Consider the following 24,677-nt stretch of genomic DNA (forward strand, 5'->3'; position numbering starts at 1 on the left):
ACTGGCTGTGAGTCGATTCGGGCAAGTTATTTACCCTCTCTGACCCTCATCTACCAAGTAGAAATAATGAGCCCCGTCCCCAGGGTGGCTAAAAGGAGGAGACAGGGCCTGGCACAGGGGAAGAGGCCTCTCTGTCCCTCATCCCCACCACCGACTCTGAGTTCCCCTCTCCTCACCCAGCCCTGCTCAAGTCCCCACCTGTCAAAAAGCCTGTCTACCCACCACTCCCGCCAGTGCCAGCCATCACCTACCTCCATAGTCTTGGGATAAAACAAACCCTCAGTCACCAGGCTTCAGTTTCAACAATGTCAGGCAGATAACAAATGTTTATTGAGCATGTCCCAGGCACGTTCTAGGAGCTGGAGATACAATGTACAACATTGAACAAAACAGATAAAAATCTCTGCCCTCACATTGCTTGCATTCTAGTAGTGGGGGAAATAAGAGGAGGGGTAAATTTTAAAGCAACACTGTCCAAAACGGTAGGCACCAGCCTCATATGTACACTGCATACTTGACATGTTGCTACTCCCAATTGAGAAGTTTGATAAAAGCAAAATACACATCAGATTCGAAGACTTAATACCGAAAAACATAAAATCTCTCATTAATCATTTTTATATTGATTCGATATTTTAGATATGTTGGGGTTAAGTAAAATATATGATTAAATTAAACGTCACCTGTTTCTTTTTACCTTTCAACATCTGGCTCAGAGAACACTTTAAACTACATACATGGTTCATTCACATCATAGTTCTATTGGACAGACCTGTTCTAGGGTATGTTAGATGGTGGCATGTGCTATGGGAAAAAAAAGAAGGATGGTGAAAAGAGGACCCCGAGTGCAGAGGAGCCCGAGTGCAGGGTGTTGATTGTAAATGCAATAGTCAAGCAGCCTTGCTGAGATGGTAACAAAACTTAAAGGTGAGAGAGCCACGCATGCCACATCTGGGGGAAGAGGACTCTAGGAAGAGAGGACCGCACGTGCAAAGGCCCTGAGGTGGGAGCGCACCCGCGAGGAACAGAGAAACCAGTGTGGCTGGAGCTGAGTGGTCAAGGTGGGGTCAGAGGTCATTGAGTTGGGGAGATCAAGGCAACACAGATGGTGCAGGGCCTTTTAAGGCCACTGTATGGACTTTGGCTTCTTTCGCCGAATAAAACGGAGTCTGCAGGGTTTTGAGCCAAAAGGTAATATGATTCAGCTCACATTTTAACAGGCTCACTCTGGCTGATGAGAATGCAGGAGAGAGAAGAATCTGGAAGGCCAGTTGGAGGCTCAGGCAAATATCCACTTGGGGTGACAAGAGCCCCGACCTCACAGGTCTTGTGGATCGTGTTAACCAGCGGAAGAGCCACAGGTGGAAAGCGCCTGGAAAATGAGCACTTAACTAGAACCAAAGCTGCACGAGGGCAGGAACCTCGCCTCCCTAGTCCCCCCCCACCCAGTGTGGCCAGGAGAGGCAGGGGGGTGCCCTCCCTTTTCAGCCACCGAAGTCACCTCTACCCTCCTCAGGGTGTCTCCCACGGGAGGATTACAACCACCTCCCTGCAGAGGTGCTCCTTGTTTAAAACCCCTCACGTGCTGCTCATCCCCAGGTCATAGGCTCTTGGCACCATGGGTGCGGCAGGCAAGGGCTATTCCTGCCTCTCTCTCCCACCTTCATCCCCTCACCCACTCCCTGCCCGAGTCCTCCCTCCATGCCTTCGCTCACACTGCCCCTTCTGCCTGGGATGTCGGCTTCAACCCTTCCACCCGCCCCTCCATGTTGTCTTCTCCTTCACACTCTTTAAGGGGCAGCCTAAGGGTAACATAATGAGCAGACCTCCCAGACTCCACCACCCGCAATCCATCCCCACTCCCAAGCTGGATCAAATGCCCCCATCATAATTTATGTATTTTTCTATTTGTGGATTTATAGTTCTGTGTCTCCTCACCCACCCTCACCAGATCCTTGAGGGGTGGAATTGTGTCTTATTCATAACGGCATCCCTTGCCCTGGCACGATGGCTGGTGGCCCAATAAATATGGTTTGAAGGAATAAAAGAGGCTAGAGAAGTGGATTTGGAAGCACTGTTCAAAAACGCCAAAGACCCAGACAGCTTCCACCTTCCCCGGGCCTGCAGGAGAGCTGGGCCTACGCAGCAAGGCAGGGCAGGGAGTCCCCTCAGGGGCAAGTGGAACCGTGGGCCCACCTTCCAGAGGCTCAAGGAACTCCAGGACTACTACGTAAAACTAATTTATACCCTGGGGGTACAGGCCCCACACAAGCACCCCCTTCCCATTCCCAGCCCCTTCCTGTCCTCTGGGAAACAAGCTCAGAGACATGGCCAGTTCCTTCCCTGACAAGGGACATTGCCTGGATCACATGACTCCTGAAGGCAGCTCTGCTCATTGCAGGGCCCTTGGCTCCTATCTAAGGAGCTGTCTCTCCCTCCCCCACTTCCACAGATGGTAGAAGATGAACGAGCTCCCCCAGGACGGGCCCAGCCAGAATGGAAAGACTCTGGCCCCCGGCACAATGAGGTGGGTCACCCCGTATCCTACACGCTTGGAACCCCTTTCCCAGACCTCAGGCAAATGCCATGTTTCCCATGGGAGGAGGGAAAGGGGCAGGAGGAAGTCTGGAACAAAGATTCAATGGAGAAGGAGAAACCAGGAGGAGCTTTGAGATCAGAATTAAATTCTTTAATACAAAATGCTTTTTTTTAAGATATATCTGTATTTCTTTGTTGTTGTTTAAAAATAAATATGTACTACGGAATATCTCGAAAAACTGCACTAGAGACAAAGATGTGATGTTAATATCTTTTCCCCCACAATTATTACGGATAAACAGTAGCACCAATAAATAAATGATAACAAATATTAAAATTAAAAAAGGAGAGAGATTTAGTATGTAGAATTCTCTATTTTTTCTTGTTTTGTTTTTACATATAAAAAAACAGAATAGCAATGTCTATCAGAATCATATATACATAAACATATATATATATATTATATATATATACACAAACACAAGTTACCAAATATATATATAGTATGTAGATGTATATTGAAACCTTATTTCAAAGGAATGTGTGGTGGGGAGCCAAGGGAAAGGGGAGGGCAGAACTGAGTGTTAGCAAAATTAAATATCTGCTCAGGACAAGCTGGTGACTGTCACCGATCAGAGCAAGAGAGATTGGAAACAGGAATTTTATACACAAAGACCAGTACAAATAAGAGAGAGCGAGACAGCAAGAGATGGATCTCATAAATAGTTGAAATTAAATATTAACCAAGAATACTGAAAAAAACCCTACTCTTTAATTAAATTAACTGTTTTAATTTCTAATTAAAAGGGCATATTAAATAACTACCATATATAAAACACTTCTCTTTTCTCTGCCTCCAGGGTGGGCACCGGGACCCTGCCCTGTCTCTCTATGCCGCAGGAAGGGTCGGGTTGGGGGACGGAGGTGGGTTAACCACTCACACACACACAGCCAGGTCTCCTGGGGGGACAGAACTAGTGGTTTCAATGGTCTGAGGACATCGGGCCCTCCTGGGCTGTGCCCCGGGAAGCGAAGCTGGGAGAGGGCCAAGGCAGGAGGCCCTTCCCTCAGAGGATGAGCTGCCACTGGGCGGCCCTTCCTCCACCAACGTCTCTCTTCTCTTCGCCAAGGCATGTCAGTGGCCTCCTGGGCATCTCGGAAGCGGGTGAGAGGAGGTGAAGGCTGCCCAGACTCCTGAATCTTCCAGGCAAGTGCCCCTGGGGGCAAGATGCCCGTGCAGCACGTGGAGGGGTTCTCCAAAGCACAGCAGTGTCCCGAGGCTCCCCCAAACTCCTGGTCAGAGCCAGCGTCCTCGTGCCCTGTACCTGTTGCCTGTCTTTCTGTCCGTTTGACTCGGGATAGAGGCTCGGGGCCAGGGCTGGGTTTGTCGGTGTTTCCAAAAGCAGGCCAAATTTGCCCCCGTGCCCTGGCCTTGCGCGTCCCCAGGCAGGTGAGGGGACCCCGGCTTCCCTAAGAGGGATAAAAAGATGATGCCAGAGTCTCTGCTTCCATCCTCTTCCCTGTCAGGATCTGGGTGGGGGCGTTCTCCTCCCAACTCAAGTCCACAGCAGTCAAATACATCCAGTGAAGACACCAATAACATTAGCAATGTTAATTTAAAAAAAAAGAATATATATATTTTATATATATATATAAAATATATATATTTATTTTTATATATTTTATATATATATATAAACGCATGTATGTGGGTGGGTGTGTCTACAGGAATCCCAGAAATAAAACTCTCTAATCTTCCGGGCTCGGTGATTTAGCAGCAAGAGAAATAAAATGGCGATCCAATTCCAAGAGGGACCGTGCTGGGTCACCCGCCCGGGAATGCTTCTGCCGGAGTCTTGTGCTCCGGACCCAAAGTGCTCTGCGCACAGCCTCCTCTTCCTTCATGTCAGGTTTCTGGATTCAGGACTGTTCTGTTGATGGTGGTGGTGGTGCGGGGGCAGCGGCTATGGGTCATTCTGTGTCAGTCTTTCCTGGTGAGACGTCTCGTTCCTGAAACTCTGAGGGAGGCTCCTTCCTCCCACCCAGCTCACCGCCTTGGCTTGTCACATCTGCAGAGAACGGGAAACAGAGGCTGGGGGTTAGGGCCAGGGGAGGAGCCCCGGTGGGGAGGCCGCAGCCTCCCCTTCCTGCAGCCCGAGGCCAGCAGGGGAGAGGACAGAGAAAGCGCAGTCCTGCCTCTGGGAGAGTGGCAGCTACGTCCGGGGCTCCCAGTCTGCCCTCTGGAGATTACAATCTAGCTGAGACAAGACAAAGGCAGAATGACATCTCATCACAAGCAACAAATGAACACGTCCCAAAGAACAGTCCCTAGTTGACATTTAAGAGCTGATAGGTGAGCAAAGTTGGACCAAGTTAATCAGCAAAGCCTCCCTGCAGAAGGAGATGTTTCAGTGCAGTCCCTATGGTGCTGGTTTGGGGGAGTGAGTTGGGAGAGCAAAGGATAGGGCCTGTGCAGAGGCCAAGCAGGCCAGGAAGCTGGGGAAGTGAGGCTCCCAAGAGAGGCGGAGCCAGCAGGGCTTGGGGCCCTGGGAAGGTGAGAGACACACCTCCCCTCGCCATGCCCACCGTCCTGGCCTCAGCTGCAGGCCCCAGGTACCAGGCTGCCTTACCTTTCCAATATGCTATTTAACTTAGGGTCGGGGAGGCAGAGGGGACTCCTAGAACTTTCCCATCATGCCCCTGCACCTGGGCTGCTTGCCTTTTACCCTCCCCTCTTGAAGAGAGGTCAGAGCAGGCCCTGCCCTTCTGAGAGCTTAGGAATGGGGATCCTAAGCCTCCTGTTTGAGGACTGAAATTCCCCCATACAGCCAGGTGAGAGGATGGGTTCGGGTAACTTCAGTTAGCCCCCAGGTCACTGCAGACATCCCCCTATCCCATCACTGCAGAATGATCACCGTGGTAACCCTAAAATGGCAAATCCCTTATCTTCTCGGAGGTCCCTGGGAGATGTGGAGACCCCTCAGCCAGCCCTGGGGTGAGGCAGAGCCCCCACCCCAGCACTAGTGTACACTTCCTGCCTTCACGTACCTCCAAGACAGACAGAACCCACAGTAACACCCCCAGGGCCTGGTCCCCAGCCTCCCTGACACGCACAAGCCACAGGAACACGGGAGACGGGGGAGAGAGCTACACTCCAAGGACCCTGTTAACCAATGAGGCATCTGGACTAGCCGGGGGCACCCTGGCCCTGCCCGGGAATCCCCATAAAAGCCTCTCCTTCCTGGGTGAAGCTTACGCTGGCCCAGAGGGCTCCCTGCCTTTGAGCACAGGCCAGACGAGTATAAACACCAGCGAGGCATCAAAAGATTGCCAGCCACCTGTCACGGCCCCGTGCTCTTGCCCTCACCCCTGAACTCGGTCATGTATTCACTCACGCACCTGACACTTCCTTGGTCCCTGGTGTGAACAAGGGACAGAGGCACAGATGCCTGGGGTGGGAGTGGGGGGTCACACAGATGAATAAAACCTAGGCCCAGGGGTGAGGAGCTCACAGCCTAACATTAGGAGAATGGGTGTGGCTCCCTCCCTCCACCCATCCCAGGGGCATTTGGAAATAGGTGGGCTGTTCGGGGTTGTCGCCGTGATGACTGGAGTATTAAGCTATCTAGCGTCTCCTGACGTTAAATCTCCTATCTGCCCTAAACCAACAGGCAGAGCCCACGCCCTCCAGGACCCCAGTCTGAGGATGAACTCAAGCCCTGTCCCCAAGGAGAGACGCTGAGGGGATGAGAAACCCAGCGGTGCAGACCTCAGAGGCGGTGGCGAGGCCCCCAAGTGTTTGCGCTTTGTAGAGGCGCATCCCCCCACGCCGGGAAGGGCCCTTCCTATTAGCAGCAGAGGTAGGAATCACGACGTCAGAACCAACAGCCACTACGAGCAGGACCACAGGACACAACACTCAGCCTGCGTCCACACCACCACGGGAAGCCACACTGGCCTGCCCACTCACGCAACCAGGGCAAGCTCTGAACTGGCCCTGGCGGGCCGGCCAGCACCCGCTGCCCAGCGCAGGGGCCCCGCGAGCAGAGAAGGCGGCAGTCACCAGGCAAGCAGCTAGAAGCTGAGCAAGCAGCTGGCCCCTTTCAGGTGCGCGTTCGCTCGCTCTCGCTCGCTCGCTCGCGCGCTCTCTCTCTCTCCCCATCTCTGTGCAAAGCCCCTCTCTGACTTGCTCGCCCTCTGGGAACCAACCTGCAAGTACGTTCGTTTAACTCAAGCTGCCTCGCCTTGCAACGCGAGTCTGTGTTTTTGCAGGAACATTTACACGTCTGCGGATCTTGTACAAACAAATGCTTTCTCCGCTCTGAGCAAGGCCCACAGGGACTGCAAAAGGCAAAAGGAAAGACATCTAAGCTAGAGCGTCAGCAGAGAGAGAGAAAAAAATCCATGCAACACCCCCGACCACGTCAGCAGCTGCACCCCACCCAGCTCACGGGCCCCACACCCTTCCACGCCCTGGAAGGGTCCGACGCCACAGCGGAAGACAAGAGAGAGCGGCGGAAAGAGGCAGCACTGGCTAGGAAGCCTGCCCGCAGGAAGAGGCGGACGTACACGGGCAGAATGCAAGGACAGGGGTGCTGTAAGGGGCAGCGCTGTCCCACGGGCACAAGTGCAAGTCTCGGGCCACAGGGCCCCAACGGCTACCACCCCCGGAAAAGCACACCTTCACTCTCCACCTGCTGGGGATGGCAATCGGGGCCACCTCCTCCCTGTGTGAAGGCTCATGCCCAGGCCCCTCCACCAAAGTGGGGGCTGAAGCAGGGAGTGACGGCAGGCTAGGCCCAGAGGCAGGGTCCACAGGCCAGGCCGCTGTGGCCAAAGGGTCGCCCACAGCCTCAAACCCAGAGGAAGAGGCCACCCTACGGGAAGGCTTCTGTGGGTGCCATGGGTTGGGCTGGAATAGGGGGCTCTCCTCCAGAGGCCCCAAGTCCACAAGGAGGGGCCGCAGTGGTGTTTGACGCCACATCCTCCTTCAGCCAACAACGAGCTGCCTCGCCTCATCCACGCCCCTTCCTCACGCCACGTCTGCCCTCCCCACCCCCACCCCCCAGCTTCCAGAGAAGTGCGGAAGCCTAGAGCAGTGGAAACCAGTTGGGTGAGCAGGCATCAGCGCCCGGCACCCGTGCCAACATGGGCCCGCCACCAGTGCCCAGTGGGTGAGGGAAAGGCGGTGGGTGCCCAGCCAAGCCAGAGGCCCCTCCCTGAATCCTCCAGGCCCACTCTGCCCACCCGCCCACCCCCAGCCCTGGACCAGCAATGCCACCACCACATCTACCCATCGGTGCCAATTAGTGGAGTGAGAGTGAGAGAGAGTCACTAGGGGAGAGGGAGGATAGGAGCCAGGGAAGGGGAGCAGGAGGGAGGCAGGGTTCCAGGGTCCTGCAGGCGGGAGTTTGATTGGGGGCTGGGAGGCTCCAGGAAACGAGACAGCGGTGGCACCACGTACGCGCTCCAGGATTTATACCGGGATTTCTTGCGCTTTCTTTTTTGCCCCTTTCCCTTTCCTCGAACTGATTTTCTGGAAAATAAAAAAACAGAGACAGACAGAGAGAAAGCAAGGGGGTAGGGGAGAGGAAAGGAAGCAGTGAGGAGGGCAGGACACAGGACACGCTCCGAGGCACGAGGGAGAGCTTGCACACGTGCACGCACACGGGATGGGCCGGGGCGGCAGGCACTCAATGGCGCCTTCTTCTCACTTTACCCTTGGGCGGAGCGGGGGGTGGGGGGGGCGGCAAACCCAGCTCCTAGCAAGGCTGTGTGTGTGGCGGGGGGAGCAGAGGCTGGGTGGAGGGCACTGGACCCACAGGCCTCCACGCTCATGGTGTCTCCTGGTTCCAGGCAGGGGGCAAAGCCTAGGGGGCAGGCTCTCTGCCCAGCATCCCTGAACAAGTCTGACCCTGAAGGTCAGGGGCCATAAGAGGTAGGCCAGAGTTTGGGGAGAAGGTCAGAGACTTGACTCGAGGGGGGGCGAGGGAAGGGGGTGCAGGCTGTACTCCAGGCACCTTCTGCCTTCATTTCCAAGTACCAGAGCGAGGGGTCCCTCCAGGGGCCCTGCCTCTGTGAATCTCAGTGTAGGGGAGCAGCTATCTTGGGCGCTGGCGCAAAACCAAGGGTGGCATACGAAAGGCGCCAGCCAGCCCGGCCATAACCTGGGCTGAGAGGCGGGGCCCCAGGCAGGCGGCAGGGTGGGGTGGGAGTTAGGGAGGCGTGGGGAGGGGGGCCTGGGCGGCATTTGGCGAAGCGTCCTCTCCCCAGCCTGTCAAAGCCTGCTACACCATCTCACCAGACTCTCTTCGGAGACCAGGCGAAACCCCACTCTCCCTGTGGGCAAGGCAGGCGTTTGGGGAACAGGCAAGGGCGGCAAGCTGAAGCCTGTCCCCCTCCAGGGAACCAGCCCTCTCCACACCTGCCCGGCCCCAGAGAATGCCCCTCAGGATGGCTGCCACATGGGACAAATGAAGGGGAGGGGATGGAGGAGAGGGGCAAGTCTGTTCCCTCTCGGGAGAAAGTTCTGGAGGAAGGAAGGTCTTCATTCACACGCACACAGACACACTCTCTCTCTCTCTGAGCCTCCTGTCCCCAATCACTGCTTAGCAATCCTGAAGTTGGGGACTTAGGGAAGAGGCAAGGGGTTGAGGCCTAGGGGGCTTCAATGTCACCAGAGCGTTGGGGGCAGACAGGACGATGGGTGGGGGAAGGGCAGAGGTGCTCTCTCTCAGTCTCTTCCCCTGCAGGCTCTCTCCCGTGCCAGCCGCTCGCCCTGTCTTGAAGGATCACCGCTGCCAGACCTCACCCCCTGCTCCATCCTGACCTGACCCTCCACACTGAGCAACTGAAAGCCTCAGGAAATGGCCAACATTCACCTCTTTCTCCCCGGCCAAGGCGGCTGAGCGTCTCTGGCCTGCCTCACTCCCGCAGGAGGGCACGCACCAAGAAAACACCCCAGCTGGCCCCAAATCCAACTGCACCACCACTGCAGCCACCAACGAGGCCATTTCCTCTAACACACAAAAGCTGGCCTCTCTGCCACCCACTCCCTCTCCCTGCCATGGGTGACAGGAGGCTAGAGCAGGCCCGGGAGCCAGCTTCCACGACAGCCCCCGACACGCCAAGACCGCAAGTCCTGGCCGGGAATGGCCCGGAGATGCATCGTCTCTTCCAAAGGAAGTTCCAGGCACCAGGCTGGGTTTTGTCAGTTGTTCTAGAGCCATAATCCTGGAGTTTGCTCCATCCCCCTGCTGCCACCACAAGTCCCCATGAAACCAACTCTCAGACCCAGTGAAGCCATCAGACCCCCCTGAGAGAGGAAGCCAAGAGCCCCAAACCAAGACAACCACCAAGTAGAGGGAGAAGAGGGAAAGTCACGGCCACTTACTTTTCTTGCCTTGCTCTATCTTTCTTTGGTCTGCAGTGGGTAGAGAAAGAGAAAAGAACAAAACAGAGAGGAGTTCAGATGGTGATGGTAACGAGAATAATAATAATAAAAACTTAACATAGTATTTATGATACATCACTACAGTTTTAAACTCTTGACATATAAGGACTCATTTAATCCTTATAACAATGCTAAGCAGTACATACTATTACTGTGCCCATTTTACAGATGTGGAAACCGAGGCACATTGAAGTAATATCGAAATGCCCACAGTTACACAGCTGGAAGGTGGAAACGGGCTAACAAGTGGAACGTACTTAACCCTGGCCTAGAGTGGGCCCCCTGAATTCGTTCAGCAGCCATTCACTGAACAAATGACTCCGTGACTCCATCCTTACCTGCATTCACATTTGTTGTGCTGTAGGAAGCTCATCTCTCCTATGTGCTGGCCTTGGTGAGGTTTGATCCGCATAATCTGGAGGAAAAGGAAGCAGATCACAGCGGTTAGTGACCCAGCCAGCCATACCCAGGCGGGAGACCCCATGGCTCCTGCCACTCAGCACCCAGGGGTTCTACAGAGCAGGGAAGGGTGGCGGAAGTACGGGGGGACCAGGGGCTCTACCAGAAAGAGCCTCAGGCCCCCCCCAACTCCCCCCACCCCGCTGACCTCGAGGAGCCCCTGCTTCTCTTGAGGGCAGACATGGCTGCAGGGTTGGCCAGGCTGGGAATTTGGGTCCTGGGTTCTTGCCACTCCCCATCCCTCCCCTCCTCTTACCCCTCCAGGCCTCACCCTACCCCCAGTAACTACCCAAGAGCCACCCACCCCTCCCTGGGGTCTCAGAGTTCCCTCCAGCCCCATCCAGGCTGAGATGTGCCCCATCACCAGGCAGTACCAAACGACTGGCTTTTTAAACTCTCCACAGACCAGGCTCATCCAGCTTCCCAAACAGAGCCCCCAGGGAGGGAGGGCTCTCTCCCTCCTAGAGAGGAAGGGAGGGGCTCCTGTCACAGGTGTCATCCCCCTCCTGAGCTCAGGGGACAGAGGTCAGGGAGGAGGAGGAGGTGGTCGGGGCTTGCTGGAAACCTGGGCTCAGAAATGCGAGCATCTTTTTCTCCAAAGAGGGTAAGACCTCCACATCTCCCCTTGACTGACTCAGGGGCGAGAGGTGGGCAAGGCAAGCCTGGCTCCTCCCTTCAAGAGCTGCCCAGGAGAGGGCCGGGGACCACCTGTTGGCAAAGCCTAATGCCCCACCCACCCACGCGGCCCCTCCCCCGCTCCCCACAGGTGCCCACCTGCATGGTGATGTTGAACTCTTCGGTGGGCACACACTCCAGACCCTCGTCATTGCAGCAGCCCCCACACCGCATCAGGGGCACACAGGACGGCTTGAAGATGTACTCGATCTCATCGGGGTACTCCTGGAAGATGTCCACCAGGGTCTCAATTGGACGGCAGTAGCTGCGCTGGTAGACGTCCATGAACTTCACCACTGCATGGCAGGGGGTGACACATGAGCCTAGCAGGTCACGTTAGAGGTGGCCGGCCCTTCTCTCCACCCGCTCCTGTCTGGAAGAGGTACCCACTACCGTCCTTCTGAAAATCTAACTTAAGTCTCTTGGCTGTGGCTGAAGTCCTCTCCTAGCTTTCCACCACCAACACTGAGAAAGGCCTGTTTTTATTCCAAAGATCACATGGCACTGTCAGGTTCGAAGGGAGTCAGCCTGCACATCTGATCCCCTAGCCTCGCCAGGACAGCCAAGCCAATCCCTAGGTCAACCGTGATGCCAGAGGACAGTCTGAGTATGAGTATACCTGTTGGGGGTCTCTAAGCTTCCCGTGAAAGGAGGAGCAGCCAGCTTGGCAAGCCCACTCTCCATTTCCCTCCAACTCCCCACAGCGGCTGCCCTGCCGTTAACCGACAACCACTTACTGAGCACTTCTTATGTGCTGGGCACTGTGTACAGGAGTCCACAGATGCCACCGCAAACAATTCTCCCGTCCATGGTACTCTGAGGTTCTAGTAGGACCCCCCGTTTTACAAATGGGGAACTAGAGGCTTACAGAGGCTGAGTAACTGGCCCCAAGGCCACACTGCCAGTAAGTAACAGAGTTAAAGTCAACTCTGACATCAAAGCCCTCCCAAGCCAACATCCTGTGAAACAGAGGGGAAGCATCAGGGGGCACTTTGCCACCTGCCAGACCCCCTCCCCAGACTCGGGCTGAGGAGGTGGTGGGCACTGGCACAGGGGCTGGGTCTGCCTGGAAACAGCAGGTGGCTATGGGCGGGAACACTGTGCTGGCCCTGCGAGCCACCGATAACCCCACCCAGGAGGGCAAACTGCTTGCATCATGGAAAAAACGGTGCCGCCACTGCAGTCACGGAGCATTTCTAGAAGCTGATCTGGAGGGAGACCAGGGTAAAGACAACTTCCCAGGCTGGCCGTGGAGCCTGGGGTGCACCGGAGCATGAAGGGGTAATTCTGGGCCACAGAGGTAGGGCCCCTGAGAATAAATAAAGTCAGGACTCTGAATGACTACTCCAAATTGTGGCCTGGCCTGCCACTCCCCATCAGCCCTCCACCACCACCACAGAGCAATCCTGTCCCTGAAATGAGTTTCCCCTGAACAGAAGGGAAGCAGCAGCATCCAGCCAGCGAGGAAGCCTGGGCTCTGGCCAGGACTTGGTGTGACCTTGGGACAGTTCCTCCCTCTCTAGGCCTCAGACTCTGCACATCTGTGTAAGTGGGTTGGGCTGATCTCTAAAGACACTGAAACAGAGGTTGAAGTATAGGGTTCTGCCTTCCATCTCCAGCCCTAAGAACAAGCGCCCTTTTCTCAGCCCAGGAGACACAAGGTTAGAGCCCCACCAAGACATCTGAAGGGCATACCCCCAGCTGCCTCTTCCCAGAGGCCACAGCTGAGCCTCTCCTCACTCCTCCCTCCAGAAGGGTGAAGGAAGATGAGCCTGGGTGCTGGGGAGGGGGGTATATATAGTGGATTAGGGAGAATGTGAGGAGCTGAGGGGAAGTGGGGAGGCCGTACGTGTGAAAACAGGAAGGAAAACACTGGGGGCTCCCAAGCCAGTCCTTGGCCTTGCCTGAGGTCTCTGCTTCCCCATCCAGACAATGGGCGCAGAATTCCCCACCGCTACAAGGGTTAGGACCAAGCATCACCAAAAAGAGTATAAACAAGACCAGGGATCTGAAGAAGTCCTTTTGTAAGCCAGGTCTATATTGAAGAAGATGACTAATCAAGAATTCTTGCCCTGACACTGCGTCCTGGCTGGGGCTAGAGGTGGCCAAGCCTTCAGGGCCACAAGGACAGGACGGCAGAACAGTCTGGCCTGGGTCATGGCAGTTGGTAGCTGATGGTAAAAAGATCCAGGGTGGGAATTCCTTGGAAAAGCTCCCTGGCATCCTCAGGGCCCACAGGAGGTAGACGGGGGTGACTTCACCGCACCCTTCGCACCCCAGCCAACACCTCCAAGGAAAGCTGCCCTGCTTTTGCTCAGGCGTGGGCGCACATACACTCCAACTTCAGGCTTCGTGGTTTTCCTTATTTCTCTAAGACAACCTTTACCCCAGCAAACAAAGACCATTTGTCTTGCCTCTCCCAGACCTCAGAGAGAGACCAGTGGAGGCTGAGGCAGGGTGGGTGCACCCTGGGAGCCGAGGCCTGTCAGTGGCACAGGTGGGGAAGCCAGGCCCTGGGTCAAGGAAAGGGCTCCTGAGTGAGGAAGGAGGCAGAACTGGCCAGGCGTCACCACCAGCCTGGGGAGTAGAAACACTGCCCCTGGCCACCATCCGGGCCACTGGATTTGGGTCAGGGAAACTCGCCTGGAGGAAGACCCCAGGGTCGTCCCTTCTCAGAGGTGGGGAGCTGGGGGAGTGGCACATCGGGCTGGAGCAGAGGCCACATTCAGTAGTGGGGAGAGCCAGGGCATCCCTAGAGAAATGGGAGGATCTGTACTCCAAACCGCGGCAAACAAAAGGCAGGCAGACTCAGGCTGGGCAGAGGGGCGGGGCTCCTGGGAGCTACAGCCAGCCCTCTGCTGGACCAAGAGGGAAGTTCACAAGCACCCAAACCTACTCCCCAGGAGGGCAGCGGGAGGCTGTAGGGCTTTCTCTCTCCACCCCCAAAGGAATGCCAAGTGGGGGGAGGGAGTTCCATGAGCCTGGGCCCTCTGCACCTCCAGCTCATCCACAGCCGGCAATCTAGACAGCAGGGGTCACAGCCTCCGCCACACAGACCCCACAGGTGGAATCTGGCTGGGTTGGAAGTGACATGGAGTATCCATCCTCCCCTGGGAGCAGGGGCGACAAGGGACACCTCCCCTGACACCTGGGATCCTTGAACACTATTCGTCTTCCTGGTCTGTGCTCGCAACTCCCTCTCCAAATAAAATTTTACTGGAAAGAGCAGAAAAAAAAGACCACAAGTCCTATTTCTAGCCGTGGTCTGAGTAGTACAGACGGAGTGCTCCAGAATGGAAGGGTTAATCTCCCGGAGCTCACCTTTTCCTTTCTAGATCCCCAGATTCCTGTGCCCCTTCCCCACCCAAACCCCAACAGACCTGAGAAGGAACTAGGCCTTCCCACCCATCCCCTGGGGGATCAAGGGACCCCCCCCCCATCCATGTGCAGGGGTGGGCGTGGGGGGGGACTTACCTTCGTGAGGTTTCTGCTCTCCTTCTGCCATGGGTGCAGCCTGGGACCACTGAAGACAAAACAAAGAACGAAGAATGGGCATGGGCAGAAGCAGGGATGCACAGACCCAGCCACCCCGCCCCTGCTCCCTCCTTAAGTCCCTCCCAACCCGCAGCCTCTGGCTTCCCCGGGGCTTCTCAATGGTGCAGGGCACCTCCGGGGGCTCTCCACAGCACAAAGCACCACCCCTGGACTGCTCCCGTTCTGAAGCCAAGGAAGATAAAGACTGACCAGATATTGGGGGGGGGGCTCAAAACACAGGAGGAAAACACCAGAATGCTGTGCTGCCCAGGTTCCCGCCCCTCCCCCACATTTCCCTTTCCCAGCCCTCACTGGCCCCTTGCTGAGCTAAAAGAAGTGAAGTCTCTCAGCCCCCCTGACTCCCTGGTCCAAAGCCACGGGTAAGTATTAAGGTCAAACAGGAGGACAAATTTGGACTGGGGCAGGAAGGAAGGACTGGGGGCGAGAAAAACAACATGGTGACCTTCTCCTGCTGACATAACAAATACCAGGGTGCGCTGTTGCTGTGGGGGGGGCAGTACAGAGGACCGAAGGGCACCAAGCACCCTCCCCCATCCAAACTCTTCTATCCTCAGGAATACTTAGCAAAGCCACAGGTTGCCTAGAGGGGAAAACATGGGAGGAAACCCTGGGGGAGGGGAGGGCCCCATTTTTCCCTGCGCACCCATCTCCCTAGAGCCTGAATTTATCTCCAAAGCCCCGAGCCTCGAGCTCCCACCTTGTTCCCTGGTTTCTTCTCCCTCCCAGACTGAGGGGGTTCCCAAGTCCCTCTCACCTGCTGGACACCTTCCTCAAAGGCAACCAGGGAAGCCTTTTATGCCTTAGCACTGCCCAACCCCTAGGGGGCCCCCTGCACTACCTAGGCCTGAGGCCTCTCATCCCTCCCCACCCCCACCAGATCATTCCTCCCCTCCCCAGAAGCTGTGAAGGTCAACTAGCCCAACCATGTGGACCTGACAGCACCCCGCAGGCAGAGGCTTCTCCCAGCCCTTCCAGAGGGTCTCCAGTTGTCACCAACTGCCCACCCCACCTGCCCTCTTTTGGGGCAGATCCCGAGCAGCAGAGCTGCGCTCTAGCCCACAGAACTGCAGACTCCGCAGAGACTCTGTCTGTCTGTCTGTCTCTCTCTTTCCCACACCCCCTCCAATACACCCCAGACCCCCAGCCTTGCTTCCAGGGCCAAGTTTCCAGGATCCCAGCTGGAGCCTCCCCCTACAGTTCCCTCAGGGACCCCCCTGGAGTCTCTGCCTCAGCCCCTCACCCATCTCCACGGCACCCCCTGGCTTCCCTCTGCCAACATTCTGCCTATGCCCTCCACTCCTCCTGGGCCCCAAAGAGCAAAGGGATCAGAAACTTCATACCCCCTCCAAGTCCAGGGGGCACTGGGAGGGGCAGTTCTGGGCGGGGAGGGGCCAGGTGTCCTTCTCTGGGGGCCTCTGAAGGTCACACTGTGGCCAGGCGGCCTCTCCTCCCCCTCCCCCCACCTTGGAGGCCTGGAGCCAAGGCCTTTGTGCCAGGGTCTGAGGAACTCCGGGTGGCAGCAGGGACCCCAGCCCATTTTCTTCCTTCTGCCACTCTCTAAGGGGATTCTGTAGCTAAAGGAAGAGCGGAAAAGGATCCCTTAGGTGGTTTTGGGAAGCAAGGTGGGTGGGCAAGTTTGGAGTTCCGAAAAAACCACCTGCTCCTGCTCCAACGCCCATTTCACCAGAACAAAGTGTGTTTGCACGGCTGGCAGGAGCTCCCTCCAAAGGTTCGGGGAGGGCTAGTCCCACACGGCCCATGTCACAGCAAATTTCAAACCATTTTTCCAAAAAGTGTAAAGTGGTCTGAGGACCCTCTTTAAACCCTCCCTTAGGCCACCCCCATAAAAGCTAAAGCACAGCTCACTCGGAAGTGTGGGGGAGGGGAGGGAAGCAGACTGTCACGAAGTCGGGACTTTAGGTTGAGTCTCGACAAAGCACCCGGCTGGGCCCAGGCAGCCCGACTCCTGACAGCGATCATTCTTTTCCCGGACTCTGGGGCCGGAGAGAGGTTAGATGGGTCTTCTCAGCAGAGGGGAATAAAAAATAAAGAGGTGGCAGGGGCTTCTCTTCGAGCAGAGAGGAAATGGGGAAGGGACGTTAGGAAATTCCTCCTAGGAGGGGGTTAAGGGCTGGGGACAGCGGGAAGGAATAGGGGTGGTTCTCCGGGTCCTCTGCAAGGGACTACCTCGAGAGGTCACCTTCCCGCGGAGGGCAGGCGGGGGGAGGGGCGCCGCTCGCCACCCCGGGTTCCCCGCTCGGGCCGCCGCGGCTCCGGGAACACGCGGCCGGCCAGGCCCGGGCTGATGTAATCGGCTCCGCGCCGCGCGCGCCCGGCCGGGCGGGGGAGGGCGGGCACCGAGCGGGACGCGAGCTGGGACGGGCGGGGGTGTTGCGGCGCAGGTGGCCCGGCGGAGAGGGGGGGGTCCCAGTAGCAATCCACCCCAAAACTTTTCCCCAACTCGAGGCGAGGGCCGCAGAGATCGAGCGGCAGTGACAGCAAGCCCCTCTCTCGCCTGCACCCTGCCGTCTCCACGCTCTCTGCCCTCCCCCGGTCCAAGGTCCGAGCACCCCCACCCCCCGCCCGCTGGGCTCCGGCTCCCGCCCCCGCTGCCCGGACTTCCAGTTCGTCGGGGACCAGCGGCCGGGAGCAAACTTCAGCCGCCAGCGGCAGCGCAAGCCCAGCCCCCTCAGCTGCCTCCTCCGGCTCCCGCCCTCCGCTGGTCGGCCCAGATCCTACGTGCGGTAACTCTGGTGGGTGGGCAGGGCCCGCGTGGGCGGTGAGACTCTGTCCCGGTGTCCTCCCACCTAGCGCGCGCCCCCTCCCCCTACACGTATGAAGATAGAGGCGAAGCCGCGCGCCTGGTGCCCAAGGACCCGCGTGGGGCACTGAGCCCCCACGCGCGCACTCGCATGCACGTCCCCAGCCGGGAGAGGCGCTCGCAGCGGCCCGCGGCGCCAGGCGGGCACGGCGGCTTACCTTGGCATGGTGGAGGTAGAGCAGCAAGGCAAGGCTCCAATGCACCCAAGAGAGCAGAAAGTTCATGGTTTCGGAGGCCCGGCCGGGGCCGGCGCGGCTCGCGCTCCCTCTCCGGCTCGGGCTGCGGGGCGGCCCGCTCTCCTCGGCGCCCAGGCGGGCGCCTCTTCCTCCCGGAGCCGAGGCCCGGGCCAGGGCCTGAGGCGCGCGCGCGGCTGGAGCACTGTCTGTGCACACAGCCGCGTCACCCGTCCATGAGCCCGGCTTCCGAGAGCCGAGTCGCCACCGCGGCCCCCTCTCCTCTTCCTTCTCTTCTTCCTCCTCCCCCTCCTCGGACTGCGGCTCCTCCCGGCCCGAGCTAGCACTTCTCCCGGTTCCGCTCGGCTCGGCTGCCCCGGCGCGGACCACGGCTCCTCCGGAGCGAGAACAGCCCAGAAGTTGGACGAAAAGTTTCAGTGCAACGCCGCGAGCCCCGACCCCCTCCACCCCGCCTCCGGGCGCGGGCTCCGGCTCCTGCCCGCGGCTAGCCGCCGCGTCCACCGTCGGCCGCCGGCCGGGGAGGAGGTGGGCGCTGGGGCAGGGGGCGGTGTCTGTCTGTCTGTCCGTCAGCGCGGCTGGTCCGACGTGGGATCCTGAGGGGGAGGGCTCGCGCCGCGCTCTGGCGGTCACCCCCAAAATCAGGTCACTCACTTTGCCCCTGTCCCTCTCGTTTCTCGCTCGGCAGCGCGCGCTCTCTGACCCGGTCTCTCTATCTTCCTCCACTTCTCTTTGGAGCTCTTGCTACACCTCTTGCTTCTCTGCTGGTTTCCAAAATCCGAAGTGATTTGGGGGCGTAAAGGAGCAATCTCCCCAAACGGTCGGCCCGATTTAGCGGGGAATGGGAAGCAAAAATAAATTAAAAGGGGGAAAGAATACGGTTTTTTCCAAAAAAAAATGTTTCAGAATAAAAGGAGGACGGTAAACCCTGGATAAATGAATATCAAATTCCAGTGCGGAGACTCCTGGCTGGTGACCCCGCTGGTTCGTCCGCCTCGCCGATGCGTCTCCCGACCGAGCGCCGCTGCCGCCGGCTCCACTCGCCCCCCGCGCCGCGGCCTCCTTGCAGCCCGGCTGCCCCAAGCCTCTGCGCTCCTCACCGCTATGAGCAGACTAAAAAGAAGGCCTGGCCCCGCCCCGACACGCCCAGGGGCGGGAACAGGCCCTGCCTCGGCTCCTTGAGTCCGTCCCCTCCGCGCGTCTTCGGCCCCTGGCGCTGCCTTCGCCTGGGGACCCCAAGCGAAGCCTGGACCCCCACCCACACCAGCGAAGCGAAACCTCGACCCCCCCCACAAGGTTCACAGCCTGAAAATTACCTATGCGCCCCCCTTTGCCCGGAGACACACACGCCCGCGCGGTATTTGGGGGGAGGGTATAGGAAAGTGAGGTTATGTGCGGACAGGACTCGAGAGCTATTCCCTCTATGCTGGGAATATTGGAGTGGGCAGGGGTCTGGGGGAGTCGGAAGGGGACTGGTGGAAAGAGGGACACACAGATCTACTGGAATCCTGGGCTGACCCCTGGCCTTCTCCCCTGCTCCAACACTCTCAGCTACCCCCCCAACACACTCACACGCGTCCTCACTCTCACGCAGATGCTGCTCTCCCTCTCCCAAGTTCACCCAGCTTCCCTGTGGTGGCTGAGCGCCCCCTAGTGACTACCGTCTGCACACCCCAGCTCCGGTTCAAGAGGCCTCAGGAAGAGGGTTGAGGGAGATTACCCCTGGTATCCCCATTTCTGACCTCTCAAACAGTGGCATGTTTGGGACTCAAATGGCCCCATGTGCACAGAGCCCAGTGCTAGGCACAGAGGGCATGATGTATCCATCTGGACACTGTGCCCTTCTGGAGCCCTCATCTGGCCTGCTGCAGCCCACAGGCTGGGGTGACTGGTGTCCTTTGGGAAGTGTTCAGGGAGTCTCCCCTGGGGAGAAGTATTTGGCACCGTGTTCGTGGGGCTGAGAACAGGAAGCCGTGTGGTTCTGGGGTTAGTCAGTGGCCCAGAGGGAAGAGGACCTGTTGGAGCCCACGTATGCACTGTGGAGTCTGGCAGAGCCCAAAGGGAGAGGCAGCTGGGCAGACAGAGGCCCTTGTTCCTGCTTCCCGCCCCCCCCCCCCCGAGATGCTGCCAGGGAACTGAGGCCAGGGGGCTGGTGGGGGCGGATGGAGGCCAGGGCCTGAGTGATGATTCAAACCTACTCACCAGCACTAAGGAACGTCTGTAGGCCAGCTGCCCAGAGCTCCCACCAGGCCGGAGGCCAAGGCTTCTATCAGCCCCAGAGTCCAGGCTCACAGCTCATCTTCCGAACAGAATTGGGGAGTCCTCCTCAGCAGCCCCCAGACCTCCGGGATCCCTTGCCCACTTCTCGCAGCTGGCAGTCTCTTCTCCCTTTACCTCAGTCACCCCCGTTCCTTCAAAGCCTCCCTCTCCCCCAACTCCTCGTGTCTTCCCTAAGTGCTCCCCAAGGCCCCCCAACTCACCCTTGCATACAGGAACCAGCCTGGAAAAATTCCTGGTTGGGCTTTGACCCAGCAGCTCCCAGGCTCCCCCAGGGAACAGGGAGTGGGGGTGATACCTGTGGGAAGAGAGGGACTAACCGGTCTTATTATTCATCCAGATCTGGCCAGGGCCTGGCCTGGGGCTGATGTGGCCTCTGTGAAGGCCTGGGCTGAGAATGGGAGCTAGGCTGAGAACAGAACACAGCAGCTCCTCAGCTCATGGCGCTGTGGTTTGGTGGGGGTGACAGGTTACCCCTTTAGTGCCCCGGTTCCACAGGAGTGGTGTCCTGAGGCCCTTGCGAGCAGAGGGGCTGGCTCAGCCGCCACCCTATCACACCCTCTCCATCGTTCATGCCTCCAGTCCCGTCTCCACCACCTGGCAGCCTCCCCAGCAGCAGGGACAAGGTCTTTTTACAGTTAGTCTCCACCTCCCAGGCAGGCCTCCTCACCAAGGCTCCACCCTCCAAGATGCCACGTGGGACATGGAAGCGAAGCCACTAGACTTCCTCCTTGCCCAACCTGGTCCTCGTCTAGCACCCCCAGAACACAAGATGTGGGCACCTTGGCAGGGATCCCCTGCCTTATCCCTACCCTGGGGCCGGCAGAGCCCAGGACAGAGGCTCCCCGCTTCACCACCGGGGGTCACTCTGGCCCCCTCCTCTGCATCCCTTCTCATCCCAGCCTTCCTTGGCCCCCGGAGAGGCCTGAAGAGGTCTTAATAAAGGACCCTGAAGTTGGGAGGAAGACGGAGGGGTTCCAAGGAGGGATGGCCATCAGTTGTCACTTAATAGCCACTAGTCTCTCCCCTACCTGAGCCAACCATTCCCCATTCAGCAAAGTGTGTTACAGCAACCTCTGTGACCTCTGCTCAGGAAACCAGGGGGATGAGGGAGCAGAACTGCAGCCTTGCCTGAAGGGTCCTGAGCACCCTTCACTAGGGTGAGGAGGGGTCTCCCATCTCCACCCTTCATTTCACAGCCACAACCTGGTGACTTGGGGGTGGGGGGTTGCCTCTGGGTCCCATCCCCCAATATGATGTCACCAGCTTTCACATTAATACGCTGTCATGGATCCAACCCCATGGGTGATCATCAAACTGAGAGCCCCACGCTCCTGGGTCTTCAAAAATGGGGGCCAGAAACACACAGAACAAGAACACAAGTCAACAGCCATAAGACCACATCACATCTCTATAGCATCTTCTCCTTCCATGGACTTAATCCCCTCCAACAAACTTGATTTCACTTATCCTCCCTCTGCAGGCTGCTTCAGGACAGGGACTATCAGGGCAGACTTTCCCCCAGAGAATTCCAAGGGTACAGAGGGACCCAAGGTCATCCAGCAACATGGCAAGGAGGGGTGGGGGCGTGTGGAGCAGCGAGCAGCCCAGACAGAGGTCACGCTGGGCCCCCTCAGCGGCAACCTCAGCCCCACTCGGAGGGCCCCACCTCACAGCCAGGGCAGCCTCGGCCTGTGGCTCTGTAGTAGTTCAGAAGGAGCCAAAGAGGAAGGGGAAGGTGTTCCAGGTGAGGGTGAAGGGGAGAGAAGGGCAGAGGTGGGTGGAGAAGAGCGTGAAAGGTGTCCAGAAGCCAGCAGTGGCCCCAGACAAAGGGAGTAGTGATCGGGCCCAAGGCACAATAGCTGTACTTTGTCCTGATGTCCTGACACCTCTGATGTTCAGGGTCGCTCTCCCTGTGTGGGTGGAGGCTGTTCCCTGCTTGGGTAAAGAGGCAGAGCCTCTCTGAAGCTAGAAGGGAGATGGGGGAGAGAGGCGCTGAGTCTCACTGTTGTCTAAACATTTCTCCAAGTGGTTTCTCTGTGATGGAAGAAAGGTGTCTCACTCACGCCATCCCCCAACCCCCAGGTGCCTAGCAGGACACAGAGCTGATCCACAGCAAGGGTAGGAATAGAATCTGTTGAATGGAAGGAGAGAGAATTGGTTTGGTTTCCCTCAATTCTCTCTCTCTCTCTGTCTCTCTCTCTCTGTCTCTCTCTCTCTGTCTCTCTGTCTCTCTCTCTCTCTCTCACTAGGTCTTTACAATAAAGCAATGGGAAGATAAAGCGAAAGCAAGGAAGAAGGCCCTCTTTCTCCAGTGCCAGTATCATGTTCCCATCTGGTTTTGGAGGTCTGACTTGGAGTAATGATGCCAACTGGGGAACAAGATTAGAGCAGAGGAAGCCCAGGAAGAGGAGCCAGTCAGGAAAAGGGGAGGGAAGAGGGAGAGGAAGCAGAAGGGGCAGGGTAGGGTCACTGTCTGATGGAGCACCCCTACCCACAGCAGCCCCAGACCCATCAGCCACGTCTCTGTCCCTCCTTCACGGGCCTCAGTTTCATCCCCGAACACCAGGCTGTCTCTCTGGATCGCTTCTCCCCAACAGCCCCAGGCATGTCCACTTCCTGACACCCCAACTTTGCCATCCCTCAAAGTCTGACCCCCATCCTGCCCTCTGCTGCGTCTGTTCACACCCTCACCCAGTCTTGGAGGGAATCCCTCCGCTGGGAAGAAGGTGGTGGCAGAGGTGGCAGCTAAGGACCTAAAGCTGCATTCTCCCTCCCCACCTGGGCCATGCCTGGGAGCCGAGCTTTGTTCCAATCTGTGGATCTTTCCCGAAGCCTGACAGGCACCAGGCACTGTGCTAATGTTATAGAAGATACAGGGGCACCTAAGTAGAGCAGTGGAAAGCACAAGGACTCTGGATCCAAATGGACCCAAGTGGTACTGCCACTCCTTAACTGTGTGACCTTAGGCAAGTTAATCAACCTCTCTAACCCACAGTTCCCCTCATCTGTAAAACAAGAGTGAAAGTACCCGCCTTAGGGAGTTGTTGCACACAGACAGCTGCCCACAGCTACCCAAGAAGGTAGGATGGGAAGGAGACCCTGAGAGAGGACAAAGTGTCAGGAAGGTACTGAGGTGGAGCAGTCAGACCGGCTGGAATGGGCATCAGGAAGGGCTTTCTGTGGGAGGTAGCTCCGGACATTTATTCCACAAGCAAAAAAAAAAAAAAACTTTTGGCCACACCTTGCAGCTTGCGGGATCTCAATTCCCCAACTAGTGGTCGAACTCAGGGCCCTGGCAGTGAGAGCGCCGAGTCCTAACCAGTGGACTGCCAGAGAGCTCCCTCCACAAGCAAATATTAAACTCAGCCTATGAGCCCTGTTTTGGGCTGGGCCCTGGGGCTACAACAATGTAGAAGGGGCTTCCTGTGTGCGGGAGAACCAAAGAGTACACTGAAAATAGAAACTCTCTGAAGGGGCACATGATTGCTGGGAGTGGGAGAAGGCTTCCTGGAGGAGGTGACACTAAAGTCTTGCAGGAAGAGCAGGAGCCTAGTTCACTGAGTGGAGTGGGGATTGGGAACAGGCAGGGAAGTGAGGTCTGGGAAACGCTGCTGGCTCACCCAGCTCTCCCACTGCTCCCCTGGGTGACAGAGACTTTGAGGCTAGGCAGAGTAGGGAATTAGGGCTTCTTCAGAAACATTCCCAGCCGAAGTGCAAAGGGACAATGCTGCTCCCTCAGGGGGTGAGCCCCACACTGGTTTCCCCGCCTTCTGGGACAGCACTCCTCTGCCAGAGTATTTAAACAAACAAGCAGACACTAGAGGTAGGTCCAGCTCGCACGCTGAGCACTGCTGTTGATGGCCCCAGGGGCGAGAGGAAGAGGGCAGAGGACACCAGCCTGTGACAAGCACAGGGCCACTCAACTGGGGCAAAGCTCTAAGCACAAAGACCTTTCCTCCAGCTCTGCCCCCTTCCTATCCCCACCTGGTGCCCAGAGCTCTCCTGTCTGCCTGCCACACACATGTGGAGACTGGAAACAGCCCTGGGCAAAAAACTCAAACGTGCTGCGTGCTGTGTGACCTTGACCAAGTCAGTCCCCACTTCTGGACCTCAGGCTTCTCCTAGGTGAAAGAGTGAGGTTGCACTCCCTAAGCTTTAGGGCTCTGCAACAGCTCCATCAGACACTCCAACTGAGATCACTGATACAAAATGTCATATCTTCCAGGGGTCTGTGTGTTTTTAAAGGCTCCCAGGGAGGGCAATGCTTAACTCAAAGAAATCCAGCACGAATGGTGAAATCTGGAGCGCAGCACCAAGTGGTGGAGGGGAGATGTGATTCCAAGGACCCCCTCAAATCCTAGCAGGTAGGGAACTGCTTCCTCTCTCACCTGGCAGGCCAGGACCTCTGTCCTTTTGGAAAAGGCTTGGTGAACCCTCACTGTGAAACGCCCCCACCAGCTCCCCTGCCCCACCCGCCTCCCCCGTAGCATGCAGTGGGAAAAGCCAGACAGGCTGGGCTCAATCTTCATTCACCACATCCAAGCCATGAGACTTTGGACAAGTCACTTCATCTGCCTGAGCCGCAGTTTCCTCATCTGTAAAATGAGAGTTACTGCGCTTAGCTCCCAGGGTTGTAGGGAGATATATGGAGACAGTGGATAGAAGCAAAGCTCCTGGCCTAGAGTTAAGCGTCACATAATGTTAC

At 57.3% G+C, this 24,677-nt stretch overlaps 1 protein-coding gene across 1 annotated transcript; it reads right to left on the minus strand.

Annotated features, from left to right (window-relative positions):
• Positions 1–1,724: 1,724 nt before the first annotated feature.
• On the minus strand, positions 1,725–22,040 carry VEGFA (vascular endothelial growth factor A; the record flags this gene model as incomplete). The annotated part of the gene is made up of 9 exons (XM_079934308.1): positions 1,725–4,607; positions 6,748–6,879; positions 8,003–8,074; positions 9,932–9,961; positions 10,330–10,406; positions 11,225–11,421; positions 14,600–14,648; positions 17,660–18,422; positions 22,036–22,040. 9 exons carry the CDS (start codon positions 22,038–22,040, stop codon positions 4,586–4,588), a joined length of 1,347 nt encoding a protein of 448 aa, XP_079790434.1. The 3' UTR covers positions 1,725–4,585.
• Positions 22,041–24,677: the final 2,637 nt, after the last annotated feature.

This window comes from Stenella coeruleoalba (genome assembly GCF_951394435.1).
Source record: "Stenella coeruleoalba genome assembly, chromosome: 10".
Taxonomy (NCBI): domain Eukaryota; kingdom Metazoa; phylum Chordata; class Mammalia; order Artiodactyla; family Delphinidae; genus Stenella; species Stenella coeruleoalba.